General features: G+C 33.9%; 2 protein-coding genes and 1 long non-coding RNA gene across 4 annotated transcripts in view; 2 read left to right on the top strand and 1 right to left on the bottom strand.

The window, feature by feature from the left end:
• The window catches only part of LOC149780835 (uncharacterized), a 209,644-nt gene extending 200,547 nt beyond the window's left edge, over window positions 1-9,097 (top strand). The window contains exon 36 of the mRNA XM_089936236.1: window positions 1,101-9,097. Coding sequence (XP_089792362.1) covers window positions 1,101-1,250 — 150 coding nt within the window. The 3' untranslated portion in view covers window positions 1,251-9,097. The remainder of the gene's footprint in view (window positions 1-1,100) is intronic.
• A 4,793-nt stretch (window positions 9,098-13,890) lies between these two features.
• The window catches only part of LOC149780833 (uncharacterized), a 16,955-nt gene continuing 3,603 nt past the window's right edge, over window positions 13,891-27,242 (bottom strand). Inside the window, exons 2-3 of the long non-coding RNA XR_016415152.1 lie at window positions 18,308-18,404; window positions 13,891-14,516 (exon numbers count right to left, since the gene is read on the bottom strand). This is a non-coding gene — a long non-coding RNA (uncharacterized LOC149780833). The remainder of the gene's footprint in view (window positions 14,517-18,307; window positions 18,405-27,242) is intronic.
• On the top strand, window positions 15,055-25,872 carry LOC149780834 (uncharacterized). 2 transcript variants are annotated; one of them, XM_089937897.1, is made up of 4 exons: window positions 15,055-15,211; window positions 19,922-20,037; window positions 24,335-24,469; window positions 25,156-25,872. In XM_089937897.1, the coding sequence occupies exons 2-4, from the start codon at window positions 19,930-19,932 to the stop codon at window positions 25,216-25,218; spliced, it is 306 nt and encodes a 101-aa protein (XP_089794023.1). In that variant the 5' UTR covers window positions 15,055-15,211; window positions 19,922-19,929; the 3' UTR covers window positions 25,219-25,872. The 2 variants fall into 2 exon arrangements, with proteins under 2 accessions (XP_089794023.1, XP_089794022.1); XM_089937896.1 differs by having other exon boundaries at window positions 15,069-15,225.

Below are 27,242 nucleotides of genomic sequence, written 5' to 3'. Positions count from 1 at the left end.
GAAACACCTAAACAATTTTCCATAAACTGTAACTTTGTCATTGGCACATAACTAGGTACATGTCTTCATATAGTTGATAATAACTCATTACCAGTATGGCACAAAATAGGAACCTGTTAAATTTTTAAACAAGAAAAGTGACTTTTGAAATTACATAAGTTATGGGAACTGCTGTGATTGGATTGTTGGATTAAATGTGTTCAAATGTAAGTTCTGAATTAAACTTTTTACCATATTTTCTTGGAATCTTTAAGGTTATTTCATACGGAGTGTAAATGTTATCTAAGACTAACATACACTACCCCAGCTTTCATCAATTTTTCTTAATATTAAACTTGTAAAAATAATAAAGGAAAGATGTATTGATGACCAAATTTTATTTATTTAAAATAGTATATGCATAAACATCATATTGATATCACGTTATTTTTTTTTAAATTCAGTATCATGAAACAATTGCTTGTAGTATCAAAATTTGCCTTACTTAGTTGATGTTTTAAATCAATGATCAGGCCCAGCTTGAGCAAATGAAAGCTCTCTGTAACAGTTAGAATTTGTCTCTCTGACCACTTTGGGATACAGTGAGTTGAACTGGTATTTGCTTGTCCCAAAACTTTTCTAAAGAAAATATGGGAGTATTGTCTTGTCATGCTGATTGTCTACATCATATGTAATGTTTGATTTACCACCTCCATTGGAGAATAGCCAGCAAACTTGTGGAATGGGTGGTGGTATATAAATGTGCACAAGAGTCTCGGCATCTTAATGCACCATTTGAAATGGAGACGGGTCACCAGAGACAAAATGTTAGGATCAGGGAAGAATGGGGATAGGTTAGTAACTCAGAAAACTGTAATAACAATGCTGCATTATAGAAGATTTATATTATGGGATGTTTTATACAAGTGAATGACTCAGTAAATGAATAATGACTTTGTGTTTAATATAAAGCAGAATGACAATAAAATTGGGTTAGAGTAACATTTGTTTAAAGATGGACTCTTTTGCAGTCATTCAGCTGTGAATGATAAAATGAATCAAAGTTTTTCTGTGCTTATTTAATCATTTCTAAATATTTTCTATCTTTAAATGCTTTCAAGGGTGAAAACATGACGCAACCAGAAATGACACCAGATAAGAAGAACTCTGCCACCACATCCAGTGGAACCCCAATCCACAAGGCTGATAATAACAACCCTACAAACCCAGGATCAGCAGGGAAATTCCGAAGCAGGCTTTCGTTTGAGTAATGTGAGGTCAATAACTTAGGCTTTCAGATGATCATTTCTTTTATACAATTGTATTCACAATTAAATAACTCTTGAAACAATGGAATTCACAGTGAAAGCTTCAACAGGGGACATTCATGTTCAGATTTTTTAAGGTTGATTGTTTTGTTTAGTTTTCTTTTAATCTAAGAAGGGAAGTAATTTGTCACCTGTCCTGAATGATTTAAAATTGTTTCTGATTTAAGATTGAATAGACACAAACCTTGTTAGTGTGTGCCGTTGCCTAACACACCAAGGAAAATATATTTCTTGACTTGTTTTAACATAAAGAGGCAAATATAATGTACAATCCCTTGAAAGCCTAATAATTTTGGCACACAACAGACTTTTCAAACCTCCAGTTACCAAACACACACAAAAACATTTTTTTTTCTTCATGAAATCATCCAGCATGTATATTTTCTTGAGTATGCTAGGAAGGAGAAAAAAGGTTTGTAGCCTAAAATTTAGGTTCTAGAGGGTGTATTGACCTTTCATGGAGAACAATGAGGTTCAGTACAAACCAGTTGAATCTGTTGTTTCTGTACTGTTATACTTTCACATCTCTGGTAGTGGTCTTGGTACTTGTCTTTACAGAAGAACAAAAATGAAAAAATCTACAAATCCAAATTCCAATATTATATTGCTTTTTATCCATTTTACGTGATCAGAAACCACAGCTGTTGGCTATCCATGTCTCGTTTTCTCAGACTGAAAACTCTATTGTATGGAATTCACTATAAATTTGTTGTCTGCTTTCTTCATTATATTATTAATTCATTAAGGCCAAGAAACACAGCTTTGTGTCATAAGGTAGTACCCTTCTTCCATGGCCTGCAATGTCATCACAATTCATAAAAGACCCAAGTGGGTCATATTAGAGAAAAGAAAAAGGATGTAGCTTTACACTGATGTCAAGCAACTTAGAAATTCTGCACAAATTACAAAATACTTGGGGGAAAATTGCAATTTTGAGACCCAATTTTCGTTACTAAGAAATCAGCAGTTGTAGTACTGCAGTTGTTGTCCAGATTTTAGACTTTCTTTTCATTACACCTAAAATAGATTTGACCATACTTCACACAGACAAAACTTTTTTTTTAAAATTGGGTAACTTTGTAATTTGGCATAAAAATGTAGAAGCAGGCAAAAAAATGGGTCCAATACACAGGAGAAAAAAACCTCTGATTTTCACCCTTCTGATCATGTGCAGACCTGATAGCCAAAATGACCTCTTTACATATCTTAGCAATTTTTGATAGGAAAACCCTCTGAATTAGACATGCCTTAATTCAATTGGAAATAATAATAAAACATCTCTTCTACCTGCTTTAACTCATTAACCTCTGGAGGTTTTTGTTGTTTTCACCTGAAATGCGAGTAGGAAAAGCACATTTTGGGGGCTATTTCTGAATACATCCTAATACATCAACTTTCAAGAGATTTTCCATTAGTCTAATGCCTAGTTGTGTTAGAGACATCATTTTTCATTGCTTGTTTTGTTCGCGTATGAGCTGAAGGGTTAAGGTTTTTTTTTATTTTTGGGTTTGTTTTTTTTTTGCTTAACAGACCCATCATTTTCGTATCAAGACCACTCTTTATTCCAAATGCCCACCTTATCCAACTTTTTGAAAAGGTTCACCTGTCTGTGTGCAGTTCAGACTGGTCTGCCTTAGATCTGAGGCTAAAAAATCTAAAATCCGGACAGAAAATCGAATTCCAACCATGGCCGAATTTTGGGTGAGAAATAAAATGGGTCCAAAATATTAGGGTTTTCCGTCTGAATTTTGTAGTGCAACTAGAATGTCCAGATTATTTGGTATTATTGTAGAGCTACATCTGTTTACCTTTCTATAATACCACCCACTTTAGTGTATCATACATGACCTTGATGCTACAGAGCTCGGCAGTAGGCTACTACCTCATGCCACGTAAACACAGGGGTTAATGAGTTAAGTGAAAATGAGAACAAGCTTTACAAGTTAACATAGTGATAAAGGAAGGGTACCAGACTACTAAAGTATATGTAAATAACTAACCCACTGGGTCTGCCCATTTGTCCTTATACACATGCACCATATAGTTTAGTTCCCTGATTTACCTGAGAAAGTTCTAGAAAGCTATTGAACTGGAAGCAGCTGTTGATGATTATACCTAAATAATGGAAAATATGGGTTAGAGAAATTCCAATGACATAAAAATTGGATGAATACCATGCCTTTGCAGTCTTTTCTTAATGGACAACATTGGTCAGTTAATTCCCCCTGATATTGAAAGGCAGTGCTTTAGTCATGTAGGTTCCATGCAATTCCAGTTTGCTTTGTCTATGTTCAACTGATACTCATGACTTTCTGAAAAGTGCTTATCGTGCATCAGTGAAAAAGCAAGTTACCAATATTATTGACATTTCCATTAAAAAAAAGTATGATGAAATCGATCAGTCCCAATATGTGATGTTTTAGTTTGTTCAAATGACTATATATGTGAGTATAATAGCTTCTCCAGAGTTATGATCAATGAATAAAATTTCTTGTATCATGTATTTTATATCTTGGAAATTCAAAGCTCTTTTGTTGCAAAGTGTTGTAAATAACTGAACTGTTGATTTATCTTCTTGTCTGCAGTATTTTTTTATGAATACATGCGGTATTCAAACCAGAACTCACTTTAAATTATAGATATTGACATGGGTGATTTGTAATTGCATTATTGTATTGTTTTGTACCAAGACACCCACCATGACATTGATATTGAAATTTACACCAAGTACAAATTCATTGTTATTATTATTTTACTGTTGTTGTTGTTACAGTGCTTGTATAATCCTTTCAGTAGTGATAATAATAACAACAATAACAATAAACAACATCAACAACAATATTATTATTATTACAAATAATTACAGTATTTGTGTCATAATTTAAGTGTTAATGTTTGTTTTTGCCTTTATTCTTCTTCTTCTTCTTCTTCTTATTTATGGTCACTACCTTGTGTTCATGATGACAACTGTAGCTGGACTGCAAACACCACGACAATAAATATTATCATTAAAACAGAAATAAATAAACCTACCGTGATAGGTTCAGTTTTGTAGTCATCTGCAGTAAATTTGCTTTGTGGTGATCACTTTTTAAATCCAGCTTTGCCACAGCTTATGGCATGTATCCACACATTCCAATGTTCTTTGTTTTCAGGAAAGATATGCCCATCCTTCTGCGGACAGTTTGGCATGACACATGTCGTTTCGGGCATGAATTAATAAGTTATCTAATATCAAATGCTTGTACTGTGCAGCAATATCGATAATGTATAACTGCTGTTAATCAAAGTCATTGAAGACTTTCAAAATTCCAATCTTTTAACTCTCATGCGTTAATGATTGCCAGATATTGTATTATTTTAAAGTTTTTTTTTATTCAGCTTGACAAAAAAATTTAACTTGAATATTTAGTAACAACCCCATGCATTTTTTAAAATTTTCTTTTCTTTTTCTAATGCAGAAAATTGGTTATTTAAGCAGTACATTTGTGTGTTTCATAGTAAAAGGCATGTACTGTTCTGATATACATCAAAATTAAGTGCTTTGTGAGGTTCTTACATATTTGTACTCTTCTTGCAAGATTCAGAGTTTATGCTGTACTAATTACTATTTATGCAAGTGCTTGATGATATTTTTATGTATCATATATACTTACTTACAAGTCCAATCCAACTGCAAACAACATAGACCCTGATCTGCCATCACAAAGTGTGCCAGCAGATCAGTCGTAACAGACTGCATATATATGGCTCTACTGGTGCATTATGTGATGGCAGATCTGGGTTTGTGCAGTTTTGCAGTTGGATCTGACTTATAACTGAGTATATACAATATCTAATTTAGCTTTTTTTGTATAATAAAGAAATACTATGATGGTACACATATCACTGATCATGGCTATGTCATATCATGTACTGTGTTGAATGCATATCAACTGCAAACAGTAAAAGCTAAGCCATCATATAAAATTCCACCAAATCTGGGTCTACCGTGTTCATTCTGCATATAATTTAAGGTGAACAGCATGGATCCTGATTTGTCAGTGCATAATGGATGGAAAATCTGGGTTAAAGCTGTTTTCAGTTTTGCATAGAATGGAAGTGTTGGAGTGATGAATACTGCATTCTGTTTAATCACTTGAACCTCTAGACTTTTGATGATGACTTTTACATGATGGCAATTACCAAAGTATACTTACATGATGGCAATTACCAAAGTATACTATACAGCAAGATAATGCTTAATTTTTACATGGATAACTCTTTGTTGCAATTTTGTTCTTGTCTTTTCTGTAAATGAAGTTCATACCAAATGTATTATGATCACAACAGACAGACTACTTTTAAAAAATGTTCTCTTTTGCCAGATCGTTGTTTTTATCATTATAATGCGCAGGTGATTTAACGTATGCTTCACTTGAAATTCAGTTTTGCATTGAGTCTGCCTTTAAATATGGTAGTAAAAAATGTATTAAAAAATCAATTACCTTTTTTTGGCACTAAACTGCAGATGATAAGAATTTAAATGTTTAACAACTTGACCATCATCATCATTAACATCAAAATGTATGACATCTAAATGGTTTCTATAACAGTACTTAACTGGTCTTTACAAAATGTCACAGAGTAAGTACCCTGGCATAAATGCTATCAAAATGTGTTCAAATTCACCCATCAAATATGGCATATATGATGTAAAAAGGGAATAGCTTTAAACAACATCTCAAAAACTGCTTGACTAAATTGAATAGCAACCAGCCAGTCCACCAAAATAGAGAACCAGTGGTCAAAGGGAAATATGTTTGATGGTCAGAGCATTTCCAAAATACAACTCTCATTATAGTATATTTGGTTTTCTTGAAATCATCATTAGGACAAACTGCATAGAACCTATCTGCTGATACATTTTCAAAAGCAGATGTGTGTCTATTTTTTATTTTATTTGGGTGCATGAAATGCCAGAAAATTTACAGTATTATAATTTGTATTAATGGCATGCACACACCTTCATGTCTCGTATACGGTCGCCAATACCATAATAACACATCCAATATACAATCACCAATACCATCATAACCTACATACCGTATCTCATATCCAATCACCAGTAGCATGCTGATATTGTACATGCATATCTTTTACACAATTACCAATAGCATGCTTATACTTGCATATCTCATATACAATTGCCAATATCATATTAATACCTGCGTATCTTGTATACAGTCACCAATATATTAATACATGTACCTATATATCTTGTATACAATTGCCAATATCATATTAATACCTACATATCTCATATAAGATCATCAGTAGCATGCAACTTAAGATTATTCAAGTATAGACAATTAATGTCATGCTTTTTTATAACTATCTATGTACTTAATGCTGTCCTGTGATTGGAATTTGTTTTCTTCTTTATATCATCTTTTCTTTGATTCCAGCTGGTTTTGATCATGCTTCATGTTTGAATGCTGTTCAATTTTCTTAAGGATTGGAAATCCAGAGTTTATATCCTTTTATGTGCCATTTTAAATGCATAGTGATTCCATACATGTATTTGACTAAATGGTTAAACGGACAAGTCATTCTTGTCTGTCTACCATATATATTTGTTTATAAATTGAGTCAACCACTAACTGCACAGACCCAGATAAGCCATCACATAATGCACCAGCAGATATGGGTCTATGCAGTTTGTTATGACTATATAATTGACAATAACAAAATGGACCCTGATCTGCCAGCACAGTATGCAATGGTAAATCAGTCTTTGCATTTTGTAGTTGGACTTGATTCAAAGGTGAGCATAAAAGTTGTAACCTTTTGCTACCACTGGAATCAAAATTCTTGTTCATTCTCAGTTGGGTTTATTAAGAGTTTTATTCCACATGATACCATTGTCTTTGCTGTTATCAGGTTATACATTATGGATAAATTTGTTATTCCAAAAACCAAATTATATTCACCAGCTGTTAAAATTCCATAATAAATGATTTTCTGAATATTTTTTAAAAGTTTTGCTTGTGGAGTGGACAAATTCATATGTGAAAATGAACCATGACCCTAGAAGAGAATGAGAATCATTGATACCTGACAGTCTAAAATATTGTCTCCTATATTTCACAAATTAATATAATACAAAAAAATTTCTCTATCAAAGAAATGTTGGATGTCTATATTTACTCAATTATTCATCAAGTCCAACTGCAAACTGCACATACCCAGATCTGCTGTCATATAATGCACAGGCAGATCTGAGTTTGTACAGTTTGTTTGGAGTAATCAGCAGAACAAACAACATAGATCCTAATCTGCCATGGCATTTAGCAGATCTGGGTCAATGCTGTTTACATTTGGACTTGAATTATAGGCAAGTATATTATAGTAATTTGGCAAGAAAAGTAAATCTGTGAAAATATACTTGACAAAGAGTGTTGAGGTTGGCTTTGATGATTAGAAGTTAAACAATTTTGTAATGTCCCAAATACTGACAATTTAGTATATTTGCAAACTTTTGATATAAAAGGATGATTTGCAATAGCAGTTAGCTGCAGGTACCTTACTGTTACTGTGTCAGTATGTGTAAGTAGGACTTTTGTCAAACACATTTAATTGGAAAGCAAGACAGCAGTTTGAGTCACTTTTCTGATAGCACTGTTGTCATCAAAAGATTTTATGAAAAATTTGGTTACCTTAGAAGTTTGTCACTTGGTTAATTTTTTGAAACATTCTCACTGATTATGTTTATACTCTGATGTACTGTTATGAAGCCAAGAAAATCCTTTGACTTGTGGTCTGGGTCACAATGTTCACAGCAATGTTATTGGCTCAGCAATTTTGTTTTTTTTTTAACAAAAATTATTAAGTAAAGTCTGATCTATTCTAGACATTATTGTCATAAGCAGGGACAACACACATGTATATACTGTTTTATATTCTTGCTAATTGGAGATTTCTCAAGTTACACATATTTTCCAAACTCAATAGCTACGTCCTAATTTCTGAGATTCTAGATTCATTTAGCATAAGTCTAAATGATCCTGTCAAATATTGGTAGAAAGTTTGTAGCTTGCTTTCTGTCCATTCCAGTTATCTCAGTCTTATAAATTAACAATCCCAAACATAAGGTTCTTTTTCGTTCAACTTTTGTCTTGCCAGCTTCAGCATTGGTTAGCATCATTAACTGCACTGGCAGCATCAAATAATTGTACAGGTTTTGTTCAAGTTTTTCTGTATGGTCATAGCTACTTATATATGAGAAGGAAAGGTGTCCTACTTTAATTCTCTGATTTGGAAGCTTAGCTCTTTCATATCCACTCAACTAAAGCCAACCTGTGACCCTCATGCAAGATCAAGCTTGTTTGAACTCGTGACTAAGTTACCTATATGGTTATGAGTCACAGATTTTGGGAGGAAAAGTTATTAGATTTGGTCTGATAGAGTCAGGAGGTTCTGTCATTATACACCCAAGTCCTCCCTCTGAGAGTTGGAAAAGGTCATGGTCATGTTCCTATTAAAATGTTGCTCAAGTTTTCAGCAAAGTTTCTTTTTAAGGTCACAAGTCCAAATGCCCAGGAAGATACCTATTATATTTTGACTGGAGTATCAGTAATTATGTCACTTTGATATTTATGTACCTTTCCCTCTAGTCCGAGTTTCCTCTGACCCTTGCCACCCCATTTTTTTATATTTGGACATTTATGTTGGGGTGTAGGGTCAGAGCGCATTCCCTATCAAAAAGTTGGAATTCACCGACACCATTTGGTGTCGGCATGGGGTAGCCGCTTTCTAGCCGACCCAGCACACTTTAACAACCTTTCATCGAGATATACCTGCATGAAATCGATAGGAATATGATTTATTTTCTCAAAAATCGTGAGCATAGCAGTCGTCATGTCTTTAATCCGCTGACAGACTAGTCGAAAGTACGTCGTTGCTGAAATTTGACCTGGATCTGGTCATTTGCATTCCGAGTCACATGACTATACAAATCTCGGAACCTACATGTCAGTGACATCAGAGGTCATATAGTCACGTGATATCGAAATAAACAAATTTCCAAAGTTGTTGTACATAGAATTTGGACATATTATATACAAGTCGCTTAATATTTGTAAATAAATATAATGCACACTTAATTCTCAACATATTTATTCTGAGAGCAACGAACAGAAGCCTGTCGGTATCGCAGCAGGGTGGAGAAAACCGTTTTCAAGAAGTACCCAACACGTGTCAGCGATGTTTTTGTCGGTGTCACGTGACTATCACATTGACACGTGCTCTTCATAGTGAATCTGGTTTTCTTCAAAATTTATGCAACATTTACAGATTTTCGTCGTTGTTTTCACAATAAATATTTTGAGAAGTTTGTTTTTTAATTTTCTATAAAAATTACATTACTTTTATTTATATGTTCGATTTGTTTTCCTACAGCAACACTAGAAAAGATCTGTTGTTGATATCACGTGACTGATGACCTCTGATGTCATTCAGATGTCGGCTGCGAGAGTTGTGTAGTCATGTGACTAGGAATATAAATGGCCAGATCCAGGTCAAATTTTAGCAACGACGTGCTTTCGTCTCGTGTATCAGGGGATTAAAGACATGACCAATGCTAGGCTCACGATTTTTCAGAAAATAAATCATATTCCTATCGATTTCATGCAGGTATATCTCGATGAAAGGTCGTTAAAGTGTGCTGGGTCGGCTAGAAAGTGGCTACCCCATGCTGACACCAAATGGTGTCAGCGAATTCCAACTTTTTGATAGGGAATGCGCTCTGACCCTACACCCCAACATAAATGTCCAAATATAAAAAAATGGGGTGGCAAGGGTCAAAGGAAACTCGGACTACTTTCCCTCAGGCAAGGTCAGTCCCATTTGAAAATGAAATATGTATCTATCAGAGAGGGGAGCAGGCAAGACATCCAATTTTGTTGGATTCTGTTTTGCTCTTCTTTATTTAAATTATTTAATTCAGAAATGTGATAATTACTTTATTGTTTTGTTAGCTCACCTGGCATTAAGGCCATGTGTGCTTAATGCTTGGTTCTTTATGTATCATCCATGTACAGAGTTGCTGTTTACATATTCCCCAAAACACTCAACAGAATTTGACTGTATTTGATGGAAATCAGCCTCTGTCAAATATGCTTAGTTATTGCCAATTTGCTATCAAATATGTCTGATATTAACACACAAAAGAACTTTAAACGACTTCTTCTCAAGAACAGATTGACAGAGTTTAATAACATTTTAAGAAAAGTATACCAGCATGACACTGAATTATTCACATGATGCCAATCCACTGTACAAATGGTCACCATTACGAAAAATTAGAAGGAAAAAAGTTTAAGTGACTTCTAAAAAAACAAAAACATGCTCAACAGAATTCAACCAGATTCTACTGAAAGCATCCTGGAATAAAAATCTTTAAAATTTGCTCTAATGATGGGGATTGCAATCAGATTTGGTCACTTACTAAAAATAGAAACACCTTTAAATGACTTCTTAAAAACAACTTGTCAGAATGTGGTCTAATCTGACAATGTGTCCTAGCTTGAAAGTCCTTCACATTTATATAAATGATGCTGGTTTCCCATCTGATGTGCTCCTTCCTGAATGTAGAATAAATATCTAACTATTCTAAAAGAAAAATGCTTAATGAAGAATTCAAACCTATTTGATGGAAAGCATCTGATGTGGATCACCATCATACATGGCAACTGTTACTAAAAATAGAAAAACCTGTAAATGACTTTTCAAGAACAACTCAGAAGAATCAGATCAAATCTAACAGAAAGCAGCCTGCTTGAAGTCCTTTCAAATTTATAGAAGAAAAATTTAAAAAAAAAAAAATTAAATATAAAATTAAAAAAAAACACATGCATAACACGATTTTCCCCAACTCTTGAGAGAAAGCATCCAGATATGGAGGACATTCGGTATTTGACAGACATTGTTGATGTGTATAAAAGAAGACTAAAAGTGGAGAAACTTTGAAATGATTGTTTTTATAACATATCCAGTCAAAAGCATTGGAAGAAATTTCTATCAATAAACATCATTTACTTCCAGTTTTTGCCAGTTTCTATTGTATTTTTTAACTATTGGGCAGGTGTGATCTTCGCAAGCAAAGGTTCCGATATCTACTCCTTGGCAGATTGAGCAGATATTTTAGTGCTTTGTCTTAGCGATGTCCGTTGGATTTCATGATTTGCCTCCCTAAGTATGCAATTCCAGCTAACCAATAGCATTCAACAGTTTTGCATTGTACATTGTTTAAAAATGGTGGAGGCAATTGACTTCAAAAGGATACTTTGTAAGTTTAACATCAAAAGTATGACTATGTACCAGAGAAGCCATTACAGGTGTATTTCAGTGCAAGGTATTTGTATAAACACGGACTGGCAGTGCATAATTGCTTATTAATTAGTCCATTCAAGTTTTGTGCTGCCCTTTTCTTGATCAGGTAGAAATAGTGTTCAGATTTTGAACTACTTAATTTTGATTGGCTGCGGTGGCTTGCTGCTGCATCCAATGAAATTCACAGACCTGAAGCTCAGAAATATCTGCTCAATCTACAAAGGTGTAGATTGGATTAACATATTGGAACTTGGGCTAGCCAAGATGGGCAAACATCAGCCAGGAGCGTGCAGCTCCACTTGAGTCTCTTGTTTTGTCCCTAAGTGAACAGTGCAATTACAGCTTGTGCTAGGAAGGTGCTGATATGACTGAATACAGCTGTTAAGATGTTTAACATTATATTTTAAAATGGCATAATTATACATGTTTGTCATTGATTTTATTGAAATAAAGCTCTATTCTAACTTCACAATATCTTATACTTTATTCATTCTTTATTGAATAATTTTCACACTTTTAAACAGTACGTACAAGCGATCCACAATAGGTTGGTCAGTCTCATAAATTTATGAAAAAAGCTTGACTTCACTTTTCACTTCAGTATTACAGGATCATAATGAAGTTTAAATTGATAAAACAAGAAGTGGTAACATATTTACTTTGCACTTCTAAGGTTCCAGTTTCAATCACCTATTCTAGTATGAACTGTAGGGTATGTGGTCGCCCATTCAAGATCTGGTCTTCTCAGCATTTTCCTTTTTTTATAACTTCACCTACTACAATAAGACATCTGAATCATCAAGATATCGTACCAATTTAAAAGAATTTGTTATGCAATTAACGTTAAATAAAGACAGCACTCCCTCATTATAGTGCTGTCTGTAATCGTAGAATATACTGCATTATAGTGAGACACCCTTATAATGAAGTACACTTCATATAATTTAATACCACTTGATAAAACATGATTGATGATCATACCTACCTTATAAGAGGAACCGTATTATAATAATCACTACATGTTAAAGACTCGTTTTGTTAGCTTGATTATATCTGCTAATAAGCCCATCGACTATAGCATGAAATAGTGCGTTTATAACAAGTGCTATTTTTATATCTCTGGTGATGCAAATGAGACAACACGTCACAGTAAAAAATTGATAGAAACAGGTGATAAATCAGTTAGCCAGGTAAGATTGGGGGGGGGGATAAAATGAAAGGAATTACATGCCCTGCAATTCAGGCACATTTTACAAGATTTCGCAAAGGGGAGTGAAATGCACAATATTGAAAAGTGTTTGAAATTTTAAGGTTACCTTTAAAAGTGCTCGAATTCAATAATGGCAAAAACAAAGTACTGTGAAAATGCACCGACATCAATGAAAAGTGCTTGAATTTTTAAACAAATATGTTTAATTAAAACACACTAATTTACTGATGTAATTTTAAGAATGAAAATTAGAGGTCTGTTTATAAAGTTTGAAATCTGAACATTCTGAAACTTTACAGTGTCAGAAGAGAGAAAAAACCGAAACAATTTTTTTGGTCTTGGTCACTTGAGTGCACATTAGTTCATACTCTGCCATGTATTATGTACTAAGACATTTTTGACACACCCACCCACACACATGCATACCTTTTATGGGGGTGGGAAGGTGGGACAGGGTTAACAAGGCCTTAAAGGATTTAATCTTACATATAGGAACCCTAACATCTCTCTAAAGGGTGTATTTTTATGTGGACCCTTCTTTAAGATTTTATTTCTCTTGGGATGTGTTAAATTTCTGCCTAAGAAGAAGTATTAAGAAAAATCTGTCTGTAGAATCGGAGAAAGAAAAAAAAAAGAGGTAACACATAGATAACATCTATGCACAACAGATAAATTGTGGATTTTATTCTCAACATTTTCTACCAACTGAACCCCTGCTTAGAAAGTGCTGATTTCAAACTCTCTTTGAAGGCTTCTTGTTTGGGATCTGTTTGAATTGTTAGAAAAGTTTAAAGAAAAGTCGTTTGAGTCAATTTGGCGGAACACAGGATTCAATATATGGAAGATGAAACAAAGGCCTTAAAGGAATGAAATCTTACATCCACTTATCGGACCCAATATTTCCGTCTTAAAGAATTCTGACATGAATCCTTTTTTGAGATGTTTTATATAGGGACATCTTCGACCCATAAAAGAAGTATTGACAAAATTTGTAAACAGGAATAGAAAAGAAGAGGGACTTTATTGGTACCGGATATATAAAGTGTGTACATTGTGGATGAATTCTATCAAAGATTTTTCACTGAATATGTATTTAGAGGATTTTGATTTCAATCCCTCTGACAGTTTCTAGAAATTTGCCAAGTCAATTTCATGAAATCAGGGGCTAAATGAATGAAAGCTATAAAATAAATTAAAAAGCCCACAAAGAGATTAAATCTTACTGGTATGTCCACATATGAACCTAACAATCCCTCCTCAGATGATTCTGACATTTCCCCATTTTTGAGATGTTGTATCATGGGATATGTTCTACCACAAATAGAAGTACAGTATTTATGAAATTCCTCAAGGGAAATTGAAGAAATAGGATGGTCCTTATGTGTATACTCCAACAGCGGCATGGTTCTAGGCACCTGCAGTGTTCTTTTAATGCACTTCTACTTCACGGTAGAGAACAGTTTTATGTCAGTTGCCACCCATATCTTAATAATGACTGAAATCGTATCTACAATAATTACTTTAAAGTTTGAGTTGAGAATTTTAGAAATCTTAAAAGTTTCCAATCCAAGCAACCGTCAGTTGAACAGTGTGAAATTTCAATACATCAACATGGTCCTGTGCATTAGCTGGAAAATAAAATATTTTTTGTGTGTTTTAATGAATCCAAATAAGACAAACACTTCTATAATGCATGTTTATGATAAAGATAACATTATGCTCAACGTCATAAGTTATCAAAATTTATTAAATGTGCATTTCGTGATTTAATATTTTTACAGAAATCAACAACTTTGTGTACAAACATCAGATAAAATTAACACCAATGAAATAATTAATAAAATCGTGAATAAATAACTTGATTATGATTAATCATGCGTATATTTAATCCTCAGTTAAATTTCCATCCTCTGTGTGCTTACATTGCATTAATAAAACTAAGCCAAAATCTGCTTCAAAAGATGTCACATATTCGTTTTATTTTGGTTTTACATAATTATTCCGGTAAATTATTTTATTCCGATACTTATTCCGGTATATACCTTTATTCCGGTTAATCTATTGAGCGAATCACTGCTTTTTCGGTGCGTTCGGCTCATTAGCCATGTGTTCATTAGTCTGGTTCCCTATCCTCTCTCCATTCCATTACTCTTCCTTATGACGAAGAGTAACGGAGTGGAGAGAGTTCAAGGAACCAGACTATGTGTTTATTACAATCGGAACACATCGTACCCTTCCCCCTCATGGGACTGGTTCAGGAAGACAAGTACTCGCGACGGGAACCATCTGAATGCAAGGAATCTCGATACATAATTCTCATCAGGTAAATACTAGAGAGTAAGTATAGTGCTGCTGTAGGTAGGCTTAGAGTATAATGGCAGGTACAGTTGATCGTTATAAAAGAAATTAAGAGGATCGGAAAGTGGATAAAGGGGTGAGTGGTGGTCCAACATGTACAGTAGTCCGGACCACAGGGGCTCGTTACAAAGAAAGTCAAGGGATGGGGGTTCTAACCTGTATATTATTACAGGTTAGAACCCCCATCTCTTGATTTTCTTTGGAACGAACCCCTGTGTTCCGGAACGCTGTATTATCACGGTACTTAATGTTGTTATCGGTACATATTAAAGCCGTTTTGTTGTTACTGCATTGTTACAATTTGTGAAGTTTCTGTGACTTTCTTTCTATCTATTCCAATAAAAATTCTCTGTCAATCAAAGCGCGTAAATGTAAATCAAAGCACATAGCCCGGACGCTGTATTATCGCGGTACATAATATTCTTTTCGGTACATATTAAAACAGTTTGTTATTGCTGCTTACTAATAATTTGTACAGTTTCAGTGACTTTCCTTCTTTCTATTCCTTTAAAAAATTCTTTGTCAGTCGAAGCGCGTAAATTTAGATAAAACAGCATATGGTGCCTGACAAATGTAATTAAAGAGTAAATCCATGAATAACATCAAAAATCAGTTATTATTTATCTGAATTTTAAATGCGGTGTGGGCAAAGAAATATAAATATATAAAAAATTATTATTACCGTAATATTGTTAATATAGAAATATTACTGATTTCAAGATAGTTTAACCGTTATTGTATTCTTATTTACGTACAAGAATAATAATTAAAACCAATATTTTGTCAAATTTGGTCCATATTGGCAATCATGGAATGAAATTGTAGGCTTAACTTTCTAAGGGCATCTGTGTCACCATCAGTTTGTGACCTATAATCATTAAAATCAGACGATAAATGAAATTTATTTCGTAATCAAAAGTCGGAGCAGGTAAGCATATTCAACTGGGGTTTTGTATATGATGATCAACAGAATTGCATGCACTTTACAATATATGATGTTCATTCTTTTTCAGTGTGAACTTATAAAAAAATGCCGACGTTTTAGAGGAAAATTTGCTATAAAATATTTGCATCTTTACTGGCTACAGCTTTACATCTGTAAACAACCGTTAGATTGTGCTTGTCCAAAATTAATAGAAAAATCCCATTTGCTATGATAATATGAAGCTCATGATAATACAGCGTTGGAGTATATAGTAACCAAAATTAACGTAGCATGGGGAACAACTCTGTATTATTGCGGTATTTGTGTAACTTATAGTACAAGTCACACAGGTCATGTATGCACATTTACTCAGTCTATTCAATCCTAATTATTGAATGTTATGCACCTTAACCATCAGCAAGAAACTTCCAGATGAAAATTGTCGATCTCTCTGATCTTTTGCAATGATGGCTATGTACTCAACTTGGGTCAAGAAAAGAGCTTGTTGAGTGGAATCGTCACAGTATAGGGTAGTATGAATTTGTTTATCAATATGTGTAGCTTTCATTGTGACATCATAGTGTGCGACATTCAATCAGGACTGTACTGGATCACACATTTAGGTGCATTTCGTCCAACAATGTCTACCTACTTTAATTTAAGATAACAAAGCACACACTTTAAATGTAGACTAACAAAGCAATGACCACTCTGTGCTACTGCTGCTAAGTAAATGCCTCTGCTTGTGGTAATTGCTATACAATTTTGTATATCATACCTTAAAAATTAGGATTTTTCGTACTAATCAACATGTCCATCAAAATAACATTTTTACCGATCCTACCAAAATTTTACTGATCCTGCAAAAATCACAAGCCACTTCAGTTTCTGATTAAACATTTTATTTATTAACATAACTCAGATCAATAACAACTGTATTTGCAACAAAATTCATGAATGAATTACCCAACACACTTTAGTACATCTCCAAATAATCTGTGTAGAAAGAGCACATCACAGTCTCTCCCGAGTTATACTAAAGCCATTTATGTTCATTTTCCCAGCATTTGTGGTACTTTCTTGGTCTCTTCTCTTGATCATATTTGCAATCATCTTCTCTCTCATCATCATATAATTGTTGCCGTTTCACACTTTCAGTGACAGCTGCACACATTGCAGATACATCCTTATGCTTGCAACTATTACTGCACAATGCACTAAATCTTTATCAGCCATGATATAAATATTAAAACACATTGTTCAGTATAATTCTGGATTTTTCTTTGAGTCAGCAAATTAAATCAGTACTTGGTGTCAGTACACCAGGCAAGTTCCATGAGCATGATTAGTTTTTTGATAGTTATCATAGGAATTATTTGACAAGTAGATGAGTGTTTGAGCACCAGTTCAATTGCACTGCAGGCATTTATGTTGCCTCAAGTGCAGGATGTTGGTATATAGTTAATTAACACAACAAACAGATTGATTAACCATTAAAAGAAATATTGACAAATGACCACTTCCTAACTGTTATGATAACAAGTGGTTGTAATTTTCACTGCTTCAATAGATTAGTGGCAACTGGGTTTTAGTGATCCATCAGCAAAATCACTCAACATGGGATAGTGGATTAGCATCATCTTTTGAGCCCTGTAGACACGTATGTACGTTAAGAGTATAACAAAAAAGACAAAAGCTGTAACAAGTTAGAAAACTTCTACCTGGTACCCATTGATCCCAATGATCGGTTACCCAGGTACCGGATCAAAGGGAAATTTGATTGCTGTTAAATAGATAGAAACCTAAATTAAGTTCACATCTTTTTGATTCACAGTATCCAATATATATCACAACCTAATGTCATCTGCTACAAGTCCCAAGAATTCCTCCTCATTGTCTGATAAAGTTCTAAAATCCTCCATTGTCATGTAGTAGATCATTGTGGTCTAGGCATCATAAATCTTGTCCGACTCCCTTTCCTTTGCCTCACTGTCACATCCATGTGCTATTGAGAAACTAAGATTGAGGTTTGTAAGTAACACTTTGATCATACAAGTTTGTGAAATCTAGTAAAGGTTGCATTTGAATACCTGTCAGTTGTGTGGCAGTATCCGATAACCACCCTCTATTACTTACCACTGAATAACACTTGCAGCGTCATCAAAGATTTATCACATAGGAAATAAGCTCTGGGAGGTCAATTAATTGCTGGAAGAGTCAGACATGCTTGGCACTGAAAAAGTACACATATTCAAGACTCAGTCAAAAGGATTGTAAACTTGCAAACAAAGTTTATGCTTCCTTAACAAGCATTGGTAGAAAACGAATATGGTGAACAGTTAACCTTTGGCTCATTTTATTACCCTGGTAATTATGAACAGGTGGGTATCCAAGTACATGCATACTTGTTGGCAGGTTTATTCCAGACACTTGACCCATTACCTTGTTGTGATAACTTGCTATGGGTTAAAAATAATCTGAACTAAGTAAAATTCTTCGTACAAATTATTAACATGTGCTTTTGTAAAACCCAAAAATTCTCCATGTTTCTTTTTATAGCAATTGTATGATGTATTCCATTTTGGATATGAATATAGTCTGTCAAGCTCTTCAACTTCGTAGGGAAGTACATATTGCATGTAGTCTTCAATCACAATGTCAGAATGTAAGTGATCAGTTTTGAAAAAACACAGTAAACTTGAAGTTTGAGTGATAACCTGAAGTGTCACATAGATAATGTAGGTACAAGTCTATTTTGCCAACTCTACTTAATTTGCAGCTTGAAATGACATGATCATTACATTATGAGATCAATATTACCGGTATGTCAGTTTTTACCAATGTTTAAAGTAGTGCTATGAATTATGGGAGATATTGTGTTACAACTCTAAATGAACATGTGAGAGGAACTTAGAGTATTATGAAGTGTATCCAAAATAATCCTGAAAAAGTTCTATTAAAGTCCAAAAGAATGAACTGGACTGGAACTGCAAACACTGGTCTGCCAAGAATCATGACATTGTCAAAATGGCATTGTCCAGAACACCTTTGAATAATTCACGATATTTTCAGAATAATATTATAGTCTAGTGAACACTTTATATATCTTCTGAACAATCCAAACAAATGTTTTTCCTCTCAAATAATATCTAAATGCAGCATAAAATACATCTGTAGACTTGATGTTACAACAAGAACACGGGAATAAGAATAAGAAAGCTGTCCAGTCCAAACTATTTATATACAAGCAAAAAAGCTAAAAATAATTATCACTATTACCTAAATGAAAACTCGCAAATTTCCAACATCGTAGAAGAACTAGCATGATTAATACCAGCCAATGGAAATCAGAATTAACTTTATTCTTCTAAGATACCACCTGACCAACCCATTCATTAGGAAAAAAAGCTGAATAAACATAGCTACAAAATTAATTTAAAAAACAACTTGGAAACCTAAGCCTAATACATACTTGCTAGCAGATTATGTGCTCTCTCACTGTACTTCCTTTGATATATTTATTTTTTCTTATACTTGTCTGTTAATGGGCTGGAAGGTAAGAAGAATCTTGGACTTCTTACTGCCATGTTAACATTTTTACTCTGAATGAAATCTTACAGTGTGGCTTGGAGCTGGAGTAAGGAAAAATACACAAGAAATATGTCACCATACATTTCGTGAGGTTTTATCTGAAAATTTTGGGAATGCATCAACTTAAATTGGTATTTCTTAATTTTACAATTCTTTCAGTTACAGTGATGGGCAAGAACAAGGGAAATAAATCAAAGAAGGATGCAAAGCCTCTCAGAGTTGCCGAAGGAGTGAAGAAGAATAAAACCAAACCACTGTCAACAAATTTGAAGAAGGTGAAAAAAATTATAAAATTGTTGTGAAACCCACCCACATTGGCGGGAAAGAGTCATATTTACATTAGTGTTGACATCAACATTTTCTCTAAGCCTTTTTGGGGGACCCAAGTGGCAGAGTGGTCTAATGCACTCACCATTATGGATCACTACTGTCTGCATGGGTTTGAATCTTGGCTCGGTTATTGTGGATATGTGAGACAGCTTGCCAGTAGTTTCTTATGGGTCAATGGTTCTTTCTGGGGTTCTTCCTCCACCACTTACATTGGCCACCATGTATATATAACCTATCTTATTCTGAAAAATGTCATTAAGCCCTACAACAACAGCAACAACAACAGTAACAGCAAAGTAGTTTTAAAGGTTTATTATGTGTATATATTAACAAAACCACTGGCATGAAACATTATAAAATTTGGACGATTTATTCAGCGACACATTTGTCTCATTGACCTTAGGACCAAGGTCACAATTAATGAATTTGCAATATGTTTTGGTTCAAGTTGTTTGTGTCATCTGACTCAGTATTTATCAACAAGTACTTGTTGCCACTTTGGAGGCTTTGAACTTGGAATAAAAGCTTATATCATTAAGATTTTGGGGCAGTTCCGTACATATTAATGAAGTGACATTGCATCTGATTGGCAGAGCTTGTTGCTCAGAGATTCTGTTACACCTGTATATGACAGTTTTTACGGGTAAAATTTGTCCCTCTGCATTAAAAAAAAAATGAGATTGTTCAGTATCTGAATGCTGACAAACTTTAAATTTATGTCTAAATCTTGAAAGGGAACTGTCTGAACATTAGAGTCAATTATAAACCAGTCTATTATTTTCATGCAACTGTAGTACCATTTAAATGCTGACTTTAATCAGTGATTGATTGACAGTACCAGAAGAAGAGTCAGTTCATCTCTTTGAGGGATTCAAGTGTTGTAATGGCATATACATGTAGTATTGTAATGGCATATACATGTGGTATAATTCTGCCTCCATGATCTCTTAAAGTGGACAGCTTGAAGTTAGGTTTGCATTGATATCAAATGACTACTGCATAGATATGTTATTTTCTTGATGAATCTGGTTTTTTTCCAGGTTGATATGACATGTTTCTGGTCATTGTTCTCAGAATTAATATGTTGAGAATTAAGCATGCTTTGTTTTGTTTACAAATATTGTCACTATCAATTCATCTTGTCTGAATTGGTTTGGTTCAACAACATCGGAAGGGGTTTATTTTTTATATCACATGACTGTAAAGTCTGTTGTACCTATGATGTCATGGACATCTAGTTATCGATATTTGTTTAGTCATTTGACTAGCCTTGCAAATGTCGAGTACCGGGGAAAATTTCATCAGCATTAGTTTCTTCTAATCATTCACTTGATTAAAGATATCGCAAATGTTATACTCGCAAAGCAAAATTTCCTATTAATTTCATCCAGGTATGGCTCGGTTTAAATTTGCAACCTTCTGCCACCACACTGCGGTGGCAACAAATCCTAACTTTCAATAGGTAGTTGGCTCTGACCCCACACCCCAACATCAATGTCAGAATTTCTAAATCGGGGTAGAAGTGTCAGAGGAAACTTGTACTAGGGAATACACTTCTGTTGTAGTGTTAATTTGTAACATTGTCTGTTTTCAACACAGATTCTATAAAGTGCATTAATTTCATTTTCTTCCAACATAATGTTCCTGAATTAATGATAAACCATGCATTGATGATATTGGCTGATTAGCATTTGTACCGACTTTTTCTGTCCTTGCCAGTATAAATTACCAGAAGTGTGCAACCTGAACAGGATCTCTGGTTAATACCAAGAAAGTCATATTTCTGACTCGATTTTGATAAAATTTTGGAATATAAGTTTCTCAGCTAATTAAATTCCATTATCAGACATCCCAGACTATTTTTTGAGTTCTGTTACTGCCAAACTGCGTATTGGGCATAGAGACAAAATTATCAGCCAGTTGAAACATTTTAAAGAAAACAAATCCAGTGTGATTAATTAACATTATTTTGAGCAGCTTTGTTATAATGTGTTTACTTAACCCAGATACTCTTGAGTGTATCACCCTTTGATTTAAATCCACGATGTCCATGATGTGAAATAAAGTACAGTATAAGTCTCTGTTTCCTTTATGAACTGATTAAATGACAGAAATGAATCTTTACTTTTTTTTAATATTGATTATGCAGTGGATCACCTTCAGTGTGTGATGTTGCATTTGAAGTGAACAAATTGTTCTATATAAGGACCTGGTATTGTTTGCATTTAGAAGACATATAGATAAAATGAGTTACTAAATTATGTTTGCAAGGAAGGTCATAAGGGAGATTCAGAGAAGGAAAATCCATGTGATAGTGATTGTTAAATTGCAAGAATACCACTGAGTATGTGGTAACTATTTTTCCAATAGACACAAGCCAGACTATGTTGCAGGAAGGATGTCAAATATGATACAACTAATGGACAAAGAAACTTTCAACAACACTGGGCTGATAATTATCCATGGCTTGAATTTATTGACTCTGAAAGAAAAATGTTTTTCAGCTGTTGCAAACAATATCACAAACAGGCACAGGTTGGAAAAATATATTTATCAGTAGACTGACAAATCCATAATTTGATGAAGCAAAAGTCTCATGACATTTTTGGACCTCAAAAAGCTTGTACAACACAGTATATGCATGACATTAGCCAGCATGTGCAGAAAATCTCAGAAAACCATTTTATAATATGGAAATGCTGAGTGCACTCCAGGAGAAGAACTATGTAAAAACTGGTGCTAACTATTAGAACTGACCCAGTGTAAGAGATTTTGTTCTGTAAATTGATCAAGTCTTGAGTCTGAATTCCAGTAAATTCCTTTCCATTCTTGCTGATGGATGTACTGGTGCTACCATATCAGAACAAGAAAGTATATAACATACATTGACATTACCCCATCCCAAGTCTAAGCCCTTTGAATAAATGATATGTTGTAAATTATTTTTTAATGTTTTTTCTTCTTCTATGGATTAAAATGCATCTCATCAAACATAGGTAGGAAATTGAAATTTTAGGACCAGGGAAAATTGAAATGGGACAATGATTTTTTTGAGAACACTTGTCCTATATGAGTATAATAAATTTTTATCACCTCTGGGTTTATCTCTCATCAAGATTTTTGACAGTGTGTGAGAGACACACAGTAATGAGGTGATCTCATGTGATTGGCTGAGCTAGTTGCCTCTCTCGAAGCCATATTTATGGTCCGGATTATTTTATTATACATGGATTACATGCTTATCTCATCAAAATCTTGGACAACTTTGATAATGAGTGACAACCATGCATACTGAATGGGTGCTTTTGCAACTGACTGGCTGAATTTGTTGCCACTGTGGAATCCATATTTCTTATCCAATTGTTTGATCAAACTTGGCATATAGACTTTTAAGATCTTGGTCTCGCATGCCTTTGATAAAGTGCAGTATATTAATAAGGTGACTGACAAAAGTATATCTGTTTGACTGTTCTTTATCAATCTAGAGATTTATTTCTGTACCAATTTTAATCAAATTTGGTAAATAGACTTAAATCATGAAGATCTCACATGAGTATAGTTATGAGCAAGATTCGTTCATATTAGTGAAATGAACTTGCATCTGATTGGCTGAACTTGTCAGCGCTTTATTGACTATTTATGACCAGACTTTTATATATTAAAAAACATTATACATGCTTATATCATTAAGATGTTCAACGAGAATTTTTATGCACAATCTTGTTGCATATCTGATTAAATAACTCAAGAGATGGTATTTTTGACCCGATTTTAAATAGGTTACTATCATCAAGATGACAGGTGATTTTTATTAACAGCAAAATATGTGCATATTTGTTTGGTGATTTTGCATCTGATTAGCTGATGATTTTAGTATTACTTTGATCAAACTGAAGTTTGATTATATCGTTAGGATCTCAGTTGAAAATGAGTCAAATGTTAATAACATGTCAGTACTCCAGCAGTTATATTTTCTGATTGGACTTCAATCAGACTTGTTAAATAGTTTTCAGGGATATATACAAATCCACTTGTCTGTCTCCCCAGACAAACTCAAGTTTGGTTCAGGCGAGCTCGGATTTGCAAGGCACTTGACTGAAGGTGAATAACAAATATTGAGAGGGATACAAAACATTTTATTTTCCTTCAGCAGAATTGAAGTAATTCATAAAGTAGCTTCATAGTCAAGCCTTAGCTTTGGGTAGATAATTGACACTGAGATGTACTTTTTCTTTGTGACAGATAAACTTCCAAACCAAGAGTAAAACAGATGTTGTGGATACCAAAATCACTGATGTCCGCCAAGTCATGCTAGAAACATGTACTGTAGTAAAGACAAAAAATGAAGGAAAGCTGCATGGAAAAACAAATAGCAAGGTGAGAATGAAATTAACATTCTTTAATTTTAGATGAGAAGACCTCAGTAGGGCAGCTCTTTTATGCCCCTGCTATATCTTGTCCATCACTGTCCTTCATTCATGTGTATCGCAAAGTTTGTTTCCACTGAATGACTCTTAATGGACTATGTGGATTGAAACTGATTTTTGCATTGTGCATAATGTGAGGAAGACCTTGGTTAAGTGACATTTTTTTTACTTTAAAGGATTTCATCGATTAAAATCTAACTTGGTATAGGTCTTAATGTATTAAAATGAAGGGAAAAACTTTAGATAAATCTTCTATTTGAAACCATGTGTTTTTTTTAAAATGTACCATATTGGCTTTATAAAAAAGAAATTGAAGAAAAAATGGATTTAGTATTTGAATATAATTATCAACATTTGAACATAAGAATTAATCTTGTTATGTATAATCACTTGAACATCCAATCAGTTATCAGTAAAATTAATAAAATAATAAATTACAGTAATCATGATATATGAAATACATCTGGCATTAATTTGAAAGCAAATGTACTGATATGCTATCATCAATATTACATGACTGCTGAATTACTTGGATACGTTGTGTGCACCATGTTGATAAACAGTCAATTACAGTGCATGTCATTTATTAATTTTGTTTATACCAAACAGTTCATAAAAGAAATTTTTCCATGACAGATTAGTGATGCTCAGCCACCCCCAGATGTAGACATGACCACACAGGAGTTTGCCAAGTTGTGACATAAGCAGCAGAGGGCATGTGAAATATGGTTGAATCTTAAGGACAGCTGATTCTTTAGCTGGACGATAGCCAGCTATTTTCTTCTGAGAAGGATTGAACAGTAATGCTGGAATGACTCTGCATAATTTGTTTTTGACCAAAATAAAATTAAGCCGAAGTAGAATGGCCTGTTTGTTTTTGTTGGTTTAGTTTTTGTACCCTTCAGTAATGAAGGGCCAGAGACTTACAGCGATGATTAATATTCTTGTACTAGTAAATAATTATGAGTAGCCTTTGCTTTAAACAAAAACAATTCATGGAGAAAAAAAATAGCCCATAAAGTTATGAGTTAAATTTACTGTATGAACTTTGGCATTGATTTAAAAAAAATAAAGTTTCTCCAGTTTTACACAAAATGAGAAATTTGTGTATTGTGCCAGAAACTATTGTTTTTGTCAGATTGGTAAAAGACATGATAAGAAATTGTTTTAGGGAATATTTCTTGTTAAATTTGTACATTATCATGGTTACCACTCTTGGATATAAACATTTGAATCTTTTGCAGTTTTATAAATATGATTGTATGGAGAAGTGTGTATATGTGTTTGCTTAATGTAAACATAGACCAACATTATTTATGTTGTTTTTGCAAAAAATAAATGTTGAAAGATCAATGTTTTAATTTTTTTTCAAAATTGTCCTTAGGTAACATAATTAATCACAAATGCATTCATCCTGACAACAACAAAACTAAAACAGTCAATTAAATGAACTAATTTGAAGAATGGGTCTGTTGTTTTTAGACTGTGACATAAGGTTCCTCATCATCCTACTTGACTGTGCCATTACAGTTCCTCATCATCCTACCTGACTGTGCCATTACGGTTCCTCATCATCCTACTTGACTGTGCCATTACGGTTCCTCATCATCCTACCTGACTGTGCCATTACGGTTCCTCATCATCCTACCTGACTGTGCCATTACGGTTCCTCATCATCCTACCTGACTGTGCCATTACGGTTCCTCATCATCCTAACTGACTGTGCCATTACGGTTCCTCATCATCCTACTTGACTGTGCCATTACGGTTCCTCATCATCCTACCTGACTGTGCCATTTAGGTTCCTCATCATCCTAACTGACTGTGACATTCAAGTTCTTCATCTTGCAACTTGACTGTCATTAAGGTTTCTCATCATGCTACCTGACTATCATTAAAAGGCCTCGTGCTATTTGACTGTGTCATTAAAAGGCCTCATGCTACTTGACTGTGTCATTAAAAGGCCTCATCATGTTACATAAATATGCTATTAAGGTTCATCATCGTGCTACATTTGGCTGTGGAGAAGAAGTCAATTTTGCTTTGCCATCAAATTAGGAAGAATCATGTATTTAGTACTGGTGCTTGGTCACCCATTGTATTCACCAATGCCAAATTTTGTCCTTTCTGTCACCATGTTTGTCTCTCATCAAGAGAACCTGGTTAACAAGATTGCTCAAAAACCACTCCAGGAAAACATAAAATTTAGTACATACATATGACCTAATTGCAGGACATGACAGATTTAATATAAGCTGAATGGAAAATCAAAGTTTCCCTGGAGTGATCTGAGCATGCCCAAAAATGTCACTGTAATATCACAACAAAAGTTCAAAATGTGTTGAAATTAAATAATGGAATAACTCTCGTTATTGTTTTATGTTGTTTACAATAAAAAGGATTTTGTTTTATTCATCAACAGTAATGAAAGCTTCACAAGATTTATTCATTTACACACTTGAATGATTTTAGAACACTTATTTATAGCATGCAATTTTTTTCCAAGCAGAATGTATAGGTCTTCGAAAATGACATGAAAACAAAAGAAAACAGATTACTTATGGATGGTAGATGTTTTAGTACATTAATCATGCTTTTAGGCAAATCCATGTTGCTAATCATTATAGATATGTGCCTTTTATTTCCAAACACACCTGTAACAGAAACCTTGTGATTTATGAACACATAGTCACCTTGAAATCCATGACAAGCATCAAATAAGT

Source organism: Sinohyriopsis cumingii, chromosome 16, assembly GCF_028554795.1.
Source record: "Sinohyriopsis cumingii isolate HCF-2022 chromosome 16, ASM2855479v2, whole genome shotgun sequence".
Taxonomy (NCBI): domain Eukaryota; kingdom Metazoa; phylum Mollusca; class Bivalvia; order Unionida; family Unionidae; genus Sinohyriopsis; species Sinohyriopsis cumingii.
The sequence above is the reverse complement of the archived record's forward strand: the minus strand, read 5'-3'. Positions and strand labels throughout refer to the sequence as shown.

What these genes read in the sequence shown, in the direction of transcription:
- LOC149780834 (XM_089937897.1), top strand. Translation starts at nt 19,930, where the DNA reads ATGGGCAAGAACAAGGGAAATAAATCAAAGAAGGATGCAAAGCCTCTC. An exon ending in TGTCAACAAATTTGAAGAAG is followed by an intron (nt 20,038 to 24,334) that starts GTGAAAAAAATT and finishes TCTTTGTGACAG; the next exon opens with ATAAACTTCCAAACCAAGAG. An exon ending in ATGGAAAAACAAATAGCAAG is followed by an intron (nt 24,470 to 25,155) that starts GTGAGAATGAAA and finishes TTTCCATGACAG; the next exon opens with ATTAGTGATGCTCAGCCACC.